Source organism: Balaenoptera ricei, chromosome 3, assembly GCF_028023285.1.
Source record: "Balaenoptera ricei isolate mBalRic1 chromosome 3, mBalRic1.hap2, whole genome shotgun sequence".
Classification (NCBI taxonomy): Eukaryota; Metazoa; Chordata; class Mammalia; order Artiodactyla; family Balaenopteridae; genus Balaenoptera; species Balaenoptera ricei.
This window is the reverse complement of record NC_082641.1, coordinates 30,151,076-30,160,689: the sequence shown is the minus strand read 5'-3', so window position 1 is coordinate 30,160,689 and position 9,614 is coordinate 30,151,076. Positions and strand designations below refer to the sequence as shown.

Below are 9,614 nucleotides of genomic sequence, written 5' to 3'. Positions count from 1 at the left end.
GACTTGCAGGGGAGCACAGATGCTGCCACAGGAGAGGGCAGATGGTTCGAGGCTCCAGGAGTTTCCCAGGAGGGAGTGAGGACCCTTCCTGTCCCAGGGCTCTGAGACCAGGACAGCTACGCCACCATGTAAGTAGACAGTACACGTGTACTAGATGGTAGAATTGGGTTATAAATTTTCTTTTAACACCATGACAATAGAATACAAAAACATATTTGAAAGATGAATTTAATAGGGTTATATGTAAATACCTGTACTTTAATATTTTTAAAAAGTGGCCTCTGTTAAGATAGGTGGAAATGTGGTTGAACTAGAGCACATGAAACAAAGGCTTAGAAGCTTTAGTTATTTGTAAGTTTAATATAAGTCATCAGTTTCTTTTGGTTACCTCAGACTCCTCAAAATCTGCAGGTGTGGGTTCGTGTGTGTGTGTGTGTGTGCGTATGCCCATACACAATGGCTTTGACATCCTGGGCTGCATTAAGAGAGGTATCTTGATGGTGTATCCAGAGTCCGAGATCAGAGACCTCAGATCCATCTCACAAAAGCAATAGCTGGAGGACATAGTAATGTGCAGGGCAAAAGCAGCCTCAGAATGATCTGAAGATGGTTGGGTGATCACTAGAATTATAAGACTTGGAAGGCTCTTGGGGAGAGGAGCTTCCAGTACATTCTTTCTTCTTCTGGCAGAATCCCAGGCAGTCTCTGCTTTCAGTGTGAAGTTCCACCCTTGCCTGCTCCAGAACCTGCAGTGCGAGAGCTCCATTTACATCTCTAGGTCATGTTCCACCACCAGATCGGCTCCATCCTGATGGTGACTGGAGACTGACATGGTGGCAAATACCCACCAGGGAGACCTTTGTGTGGGTTGCTCTCCTACAGTTCAGATGAGACAATGGGCCTCAGGAGGGAAATTCTGCAATTTCCTTCGTTAAATACACTGTGCAAGAACATTATTACAGCAAGAAATTACAAGGAAATATAAGGCATTATTACAGAGCCATTGTCTCCGCTTTTAATTTTTTTCTAGTGCAATGTAATGTTGCCTTGTCTTCTTCAGTCCTTAATAAAATGTGGGTTGGTTGGCTGCCTGTGTCCTTATCATGATATCTTATTTATTTCAATCCTATTTTCAGATGTTCCTCAGCTCCCTTCTCTAGAATAACTAGAACTACGAGTGAATCAGCTAAGGTGAAACTGTGAAATCTCTGGCTGGGTTTCTTCTCCACCTCCTAAGCTTCTGCATCACCATCCGCCATCATCTTGAGGACGAGGGTTCTGGGAATGGGACCCACAAGAAGCAGATTTAGGCAATGTGTCACTCTCAAGAAATAGAATATAATTCTCACTGACAATTGAAATTGTCTTTGGATGGCTCAATTTTTTAGGGATCAATCAAAATGTGATACCTCTACATGTTTTGCACAAATGTATTATAATGCAACTTAAAGCTGGCTATGATTTTAGTCTTAGGTTCAGGAGCATAGCAATAAAGAAAATACACAAAATCCCTTACTTCATGGAACTTACAACTTAGTGGAGTGACAGACAAACAAAAGAGTAAACATGCATTTGTCAGATGTTGATAAGTGCAATGGAAAAAAAAAATTAAAGTGGGCATGAGAGGTATGGGGATGGTGGGTTATTTCTATGTTGTATTATGTGTTGAGGGAAGGCCTTGCTGACAGAGTGTCATTTGAACAGAGGCCTGAAGGAAGTCAGGGGGCAAGCCATGCAGATATTTGGGACCAGGCAGAGAGAAAAGCAAGTGCAAAGGCCCTGAGGCAGGCATGTGTCTGTTGTGTTCCAGGGTCAACAAGGTACAATTGTTGCTTAAGCAGAGCGGGCTGGGGGAGAATATCGGGAAATGAGATCAGACAGGCAGCGAGGGGTAAAATCAAGGTGAGGACTTGGACCAGACTCTACACGAGATGGGACTCCAATAGAGGGTTGGAGCAGAGGGGTGACGTGAAGGCTCACTCTCTTTGGCTTGGATATGTTGAGTTTGTGATGATGATAAGCCATTCCTGTGGTAATCAAGTGGACAGTAAGAGAGAAGTTTGGATTTGGGGGGAAGACGGGAATAGAAACTTCAGCTTTGGCCCCATAAAGTCCTGGAAATGGATGACTCATCCAGGAATTGACTGTGGACAGAGAAGGCTGAGTGCTGGGACCCTCCAACTCTTAGAGGCTGAGTAGAAGAGGAGGGTCCAGCAAAGGTCCACAGAAGGAGCAGCCAGAGAGGAGACCCAGAGGGGGTTTCACAGAGGCTCAGCCACTGAAAATACATCAGTGCTCACTTAAAAATGCAATGAAAACAACAAAAACAAAATCACTTTCTTCAGATAAGTATCACTGAATTTGAGTCACTAATTTATACAAGTGCTATAATTGTACCTCTATGTATACAAGAAATATATTCTATTAATAAAGAATTATGAATAGATAATAGGATCATGACTATACCAGCAGCTGATAACACAGCTTTCTCCTTGGCTAGTGAGATACAGCTTGGAATTTTACGGAGCAAGAATGACAAACTTCATGCAGCCACGCTGCCCTGACGTGGAGCTTTGGGGGAATTTTCACTGTACCTGCCTAATGTAGATACTCCTCACAGGGACTGTTCATGACTTAATGTGTATGTTTATATTTGAACATATTGTTCTGGTGCCTTTTATTTTCAGAATCACTTCAAAATGCACTCTTCCTTACTTTGGATTTTTGCTTGGAAATTTAAATTTTATTACAGAATATTCTCCGAGTTAAGGAAGACTCCCTTTTCCGTGCCCCTCATAGCCTGGTAGGGGTCATTACTACACTTATGATGACAATGTATACAACAAACACCATGTTTACATTTGATGTTTGGAAGATTCATGCCCCTCTCTTGTCTTCATTTCTTTTCCTCTGTGAGTCTTGAAGGAGACCTCTCTTCATCACTTCCTTGTACATGCTCACTCCTTTGGAGAATTATTTTAACATCCTAAGAGAAGAGATTCAAAGAGAAGTCACAAATATTAATAAATGAGTTAGAATTAATGATCACCTAATATGTGGCAGTGATTAAACAGTAAGTTGCTTTTTCCTTTGAGAAAATTGTTCTCTATTTAGCTTGAATCCTGCCTTGCAACTTACTAGTTGTGCCCTTGGAAAGATAGCAAAGATCTTGGAGATTCCATTTCCTCATCTAATAATATCTAATAACAGAGTTGTCATATCAGATTAAATAACATTTGTAAAAAGCAGAGTTTGTCAATAATGGGCAAGGCAAAACATTATTTCCCTATCAATCAATAACAAACAGTATCCACCTTCTATTAAAGGAAAAGTCTAATGCCAAGTTAATCATGTCTGCAGATTTGTAGAATTTTAGAACAGCAGATTATTTTGAGGGTGGGGGGACTATCTCATTTCTGTTTTTTATTTTTTTTTTTAATATTAGAGATTGATCTGTTTTTTGTCCACTTAAAATACCCAGCTATGTTACATTTTAAATCACAGATGTTTTCAAAATAAATTTAAGACATTATCACAATGTAGAAGGGGTACAAGCACGTGTGAAAAATGTAGAATTATATTTATGCAGTTTTTTGTTTTTTTTTTAGGAAAGTGCTTTATGGATATGTTTCTTTTCTTCAGAGCTGAGTTCCAAAGGTTTCTTTTTTTAAATAAATTTATTTAATTATTTATTTTTGGCTGCGCCGGGTCCCCGCTGCTTTGAGCGGGCCCTCTCCAGCTGCAGCAAGCCGGGGCCACTCCTCCCTGTGGTGCGTGGGTTTCTCACTGTCGTGGCCTCTCCCGCCGCGGAGCACAGGCTCCAGGGATTCAGCAGCCGTGGTGCGCGGGCTTCAGTACTTGTGGCTCACGGGCTCCAGAGCGCAGCCCCAGCAGCTGTGGCGCACGGGCCCAGCTGCTCCGCGGCACGTGGGATCCTCCGGGGCCAGGGATCGAACCCGCGTCCCCTGCACTGGCAGGCGGACTCCCAACCACTGCGCCGCCAGGGAAGCCCCAGAGGTTTCTATTTGACCATAGTCATTTTACTCATGAAAACATGAGTTAGTTCAGCGTCTGAACGGACCCCCTGCTGAGGGACGCACACATCGCTGAATCAGTCACTGCCAGGAACCATAGTGAATCATTTTCTTGAAAGAGCTTGTTCTTTGAAAATACAGATCTCCTACAGCCAAAAGTCAATCTTAGGTGAGCTAAGTGAAAAAGAACAGCTGCTCGCCCTTGACCATTCTGGTCCTACCCTCCACAGCTCTTACTAACATGTCTTCTTTGCATAGCATATTGTTTGTGAATGGCTAATGCTGACTAGGGACTGTTAACTTGGGGATTGAGGAATGAGCTGTCCTGTGATTACCTGACACTCCAGAGCAAGGGGGAAAATTATAAACTCTAGTATTTAAATCAGATTGGCTAGACTTATAGCTGAAATCAGGGGCCATAGTTTTCAGTAGCAGTTAGTGGAGAAAAGCCTGAGAGAGTCTGGAAGTGTTTGACATGGGTGCCTTGAAAACACAAAGCGCCAAAGCAGCCATCATGTTTTGTTATAAACATAAAGGAGATGGTTGGAGTATATCTTAAAGTCAGATACCTTGAAGACTGTGTCCCTTCCAGTTACATTTACATTTATAGGTATTTTGCCCTCATGTAATTGGGTCCTGACTCATTTGTTTCTAAGAAATTCTCCTGTGACATTATGATTTTAACATGAAAAGATTTATTTTTATCTCCTAGTGACTGGAACCCTTAATTTTAAGGCTGTATGCTCGATGTACAGGCTTGTTAAAAGAAATCTACATTTATTCAGCATATGTTTGCATCACAAGAAACTGCACTGGCTGGATTAGTATAGAAAATCCAATGTCCATTTATACTTGTAAATCTATTTATCAGAGGAAATTAATTGACTTTCCTCACTAACCACCCACTGACAGTGTCCTCATTGATCTTGTTACATTTAACCAAAGCATTTTCTTAACAATTTAGGAACGTTCCTTGAAAATAACCTCTCTGTAAAAGATCTATGAAACTGAAGTTAAATAAGTGACTTTAGATTAAATAACTATAGAATCCAACACACAATCTGGATCTTCTGCATAGGAATTGACCACATGGGGCTTTCTGGGACTTTGGTTTGGACCCTCTGTCATCATGGCACTGCACCAGTGAAAGCCTCCTTTCTTTCCAAAGAGCAGACACTGAATTCAGGAGTTGAAATGCCAGCTTTTTAGTTCATTCATGTACAATTTTGCACGGCTCAGAATATTTCCTGTGAGCTGCAACCACCGGCAGACCAGCAGTAATAATTACAGTGATAATAATTACTATGTATTGAGTGCTTTCTATCTACCAAGCACGGAGCTAAGCAATTTATATGGATTAAGTCATTTCATCCATACAAGGACCCTGTGAGGTATGTTTGATAATTAAGCCTATTTTACAGATGGGGAAACCAAGGCACTACGAGGTCACTTGCCCAAGGTCACACAGTTCTTAAGTGTGAACCTAATCAGCGTGGTTCTTGACTCTGCTCTCCTAACCGCAAAGCCAGGTCACCCGCCAGCAGGAGCAAAAAATACAACATATCAAAATAATTACGCACACTCGCTTTTTTTTCACATGTATTTAAAATGCGTGCTGCTTCCAAACATGAACCTTGTAAACACAGAGCTGTTAGGCGACAACCTTCACTTCCCACTGTTTATAGCAGCAAACAACATTCTAACCTGAAAAACCACACTCTAGTTTTTGCTCTACTTATCTTGAAAGATCTTCAAATAACATCACTGTGGTTAAAGTTCATTTTAAAAATGTGATCTATTTACTTGTACATGGATATCTGGAGCAAAAAAATGATGACAGGACGAGAGTGTTGGTAACTGAGTCTTCAGAGATTTTTTTTTTTTTTCTTTCCCTTTCTTTCTTTTCTTTATTTGCTTAGTGAAAATGAGAATAGAGCACCTTACTGGAAAGAGAACCTCTTTCCTTTTCAAACATCACATTTAGGCTTTTCAGGTCCAAGGCTCAGCTCTCCTTGGGTCACAATCAGATGAAAGCGCCCGGATTAGATGATAGCGGGTGGTCCACTGTCCTCTCATGAGATTCCAGGTTGGAGCGACAGGGAGGAGATGCGAAGGACCAGGATGGGGAGGGTTGAAGAGGCTGACTCAGCAGAAGCACCTTGGCAATAAGGAATGAACCATTGGACAGACAGACAGATGAACTCTTTTTCTACTGTTAGAGTATCAGGTGATACCTGAGCTATTAGGCTGGTTCATGGGAGGTCAGATACCCTCCAGCTGGGGGGCTCTCAGCCAGAGGGGTCTGTGCACCAGAGAGGATTTGGGGAATGTGCAGAGGTCATTTTGGTCATCAATGCATCAAGGTGCTCCTGGAATATAGTGGGCTGCAGCCCAGAACATCAGACATCCTGCCACAACGGAGTCGGTCCTGTGCTGCTCAGAAACGTCAGGAGTGCTTCAGCTGGGGCACAAGTTGATAAAACTCCTTCCAAAATGAGGGAAATATGCAAACGAACTAGAGCCCTGTGGACTTCAGCTTTCCCTGGGCGTCAGAACACATCTTCAAGGGACTTAACTTCGAAGGCAGTCAGTCATCTGTTGGTGGGTTTCTTTTTTCAGCAAAGTGCCAATAGAATCTTCTCTGCAAGTCAATCATATTAAGTCATTCTAAAGTCTCCAGAAGTAAGAATGTTCCCCAAATCGTCTTGACTTTGTAGGGACTTCTTCTCCCATTATAGGAAGAAATAAGCGTGGCATCGTTTTAGGGTCCTAATTGTTCTTGGTAATGTAAGATAAACCCTATTATATATAATTCTAAGGATTTGAACATTATTTTACTGGCTTAAAATAGGGCTGTTCCCTGAAATGTGGAACAGAATGTGTAGGATGAAATGCAGTCTCAAGTGATGGGCTTCTGGAACACATCTCACACAGAATGACGGTTGCCCAGAGGAAAGCAAAAGCAGGGAGACACCCACAGCTGGCAGACTGCTGTCCATCCTTTCTGTGACACCCACCCACCCACCTCTCTCCACCCTTTGTCTGGTTCTGATGTGCTCCGTCCCCACTAATTCCAGGGTCACACTGACTTATCCCCTCCTCATCCTAAGTGGGGAAGGAAGTTGGTCCTTATGAATGAAAGTATGGAGTATAAGATGCCGAAAAGGGACCTGTGACGTATCAGTCTCAATGTGAAGAGTAAATGTTTGTGGGGTGTATGAGTACAATGGCTTAGAACATTGCCAACCACATTTCCAAATATTTGGGGCCTGTTTAAATAAAGAGACACGAATAATTTAAAAAAGAGGCCTGTTAAATGTAGAGACAAAATGATATGATATGATTAAGAGGCAAAGAAACACTTAGGGATGAAGAAATTCACATCACCTCATGCCCCTGCTCAGAAGCCTAGCCATTCTCCGTCGCTTTTCAAATTGAAACTAAATTTCCCCATGTGGTGTCTGGGTTCTTTGCAATCTGGCCTGATCTTACTAATTCAACGGGGTCACTCCAAGTCCTTCACAGCCTGCTCTCTGCTCTTCAACCAGTGGGGTTCCACTCCTCCATGCTGCCCAGCTTCCATACCTTCCCCCGGGCCTCTCTTTCCACCCAGGATGTGGTCTCCTCTCCACCCCTACAGCAAAATCCACATAGACCTTCTCTCCGCACCCTCTCAACTTTCTTAAACCCCAGCCATCTTTGAAGACTCAGTTTCTAGCACAGAAAGTCCTATGTTTTGAAATCCTGTAATTTTGCGCTTGGGTGTGGTTTACCTTCTATCATTCTGTTATTGATGGAATTCCTGTGAGTAAAAATTCTGTTGCAGACAGAAGTGGAATTTGCTTGGGAGCAGCAACTGAGTCTGGTACTCATGTTGCTGTCTCGCATGGAAACTTATTTTACTAGCCTCAGTGGTAAGTGCTCAGTATTGAATAGATATCCTAACGGCCGTCGTTTCTGTAGTACTTGCCATGTGTCAGATACTGTGCCCAGTGCTTTAGGGGCACCATCTCCTTTAATCCTTTCCACAACCCTTTGAATTAGGAATGGGTGTTATCCCCATTTAACAGATGAGAAAGCCAGGGTCAAGAGAAAGTTAAGGTCAGGTATCTAGTGAGTGGTGGATCCGAGATTCAGTCCCATGACTTTATGATTCCAGAAACTATGTTCTTACATGCTATCATCATACTTCACTACTGGAAGTGCTTAGTGTCTGCCAGCTGGTTAGAAATCAATTTCAATTATTGCCAACAGAAGTAATAAAATGTAAAAAGGATCATCAATTTAGAACAAATAAATGTAGGTACAAAGATATTTAAGCCTGGATAGTCTGATTTCCGGGCATAGCAGGTTATCACTGAGGGGTCAGGAGAAACGCCTCTTAGATCACTTGCATCTTATCAAAGTGAAAGCGTTTTTACCTTAAACTCAGCAAACTCTTTGTAGTCCAATAAACAACTAACAGGAGGCAAATAGGAAGACTTCACGCTGTTAAATGTGTGAGGCTTGTGAGAGGGTTGTAGCAACCTGCCACACTCTGAAAGGGGTCACCCCCTGCTTTCTGTAGCCCTTACTGTTGGGGACCCGGGACTTGCCCGGTGGGTGCACATTCAGCACGCGTGGTTGAGATGTGTGTGGTTAAGGTAGCTCTGAGACACATCTCTTCCTCTCTTCCTTCCTTTATTCTGCTGACTTGGTCCGGTCTCTTTAGGTTTTGTCCTCAGTTTTCCCATCTTGAACAGTTTCTCTGAGGGAACCCTCACACATTCCTTCATAAGCACTGTCACTGCATGAGCTACAGAGACAATGTGTACCATGATTAGAGTACGGTGAATAAATCAGCACTTGGTTGGGGATCATGGTCCCCTTAGTTCTCTTTGGCAGGGGGACTCTATTTTCCATACTCTTCAATCATAAGCCAGGGCCATTCGATGGCTGGAATAAGGTAGAACATGAATACTGCCACCCACCCAGCTTTAACTGCCATCTACCTCCAGCCTTCTGTGGTAGACCCAAGTCCTCAGGTCCCGGTGGGGCAGCTCCGTGGTACTGTCCCTAGTACTGGCGGTCCTATCTGTAGTGCTAATAGTATTAGCCATATACTGATAGTCCTATCATGGTACCAATGCACTGATCGTCACCTCTACTCTGTCTGAACTTGCTGCCATTTGGGTACTGAGGGCTGGCCTTTCTGGCCTGACGCTGTTACCAGTTTAGCTTCCTCAGACCCTGTGCTAGCCTAGCCCAGCTTCTTCCCCCCTTCTGCTCCTCCACATTTGTGATATCCCACCAAGCCCTGAACCTGAACTCAACCAAATTAAGACTGCATTAGTACCTTTGCGTAATACTCACAGGGATTTTATAGTCTGGATAACTTGAAATCAGATCTTGAATAAAAGGATGCTTCAGAAGAACAGCAACTTCAACTGGCTCCAGATTCTTGGAACCTAGGTCCTGAAATACTTTTATGAAGCCCTTAAAAGGAAAAAAAAAAAAAAAAGTTGATTAACTTTACAATCCTGATAATGTTAAAAATTTTTGTTTTTTAAAGGAATCATCATAATTTCTATATGATGATAC

General features: G+C 42.6%; 1 protein-coding gene across 1 annotated transcript in view; it reads right to left on the bottom strand.

The window, feature by feature from the left end:
* Positions 1–2,795: 2,795 nt before the first annotated feature.
* SPEF2 (sperm flagellar 2) overlaps positions 2,796–9,614 on the bottom strand; it is a 174,163-nt gene continuing 167,344 nt past the window's right edge. Inside the window, exons 35-36 of the mRNA XM_059916221.1 lie at positions 9,387–9,509; positions 2,796–2,986 (exon numbers count right to left, since the gene is read on the bottom strand). Of these exons, the coding sequence (XP_059772204.1) occupies positions 2,897–2,986; positions 9,387–9,509 (213 nt within the window). The 3' untranslated portion in view covers positions 2,796–2,896. The remainder of the gene's footprint in view (positions 2,987–9,386; positions 9,510–9,614) is intronic.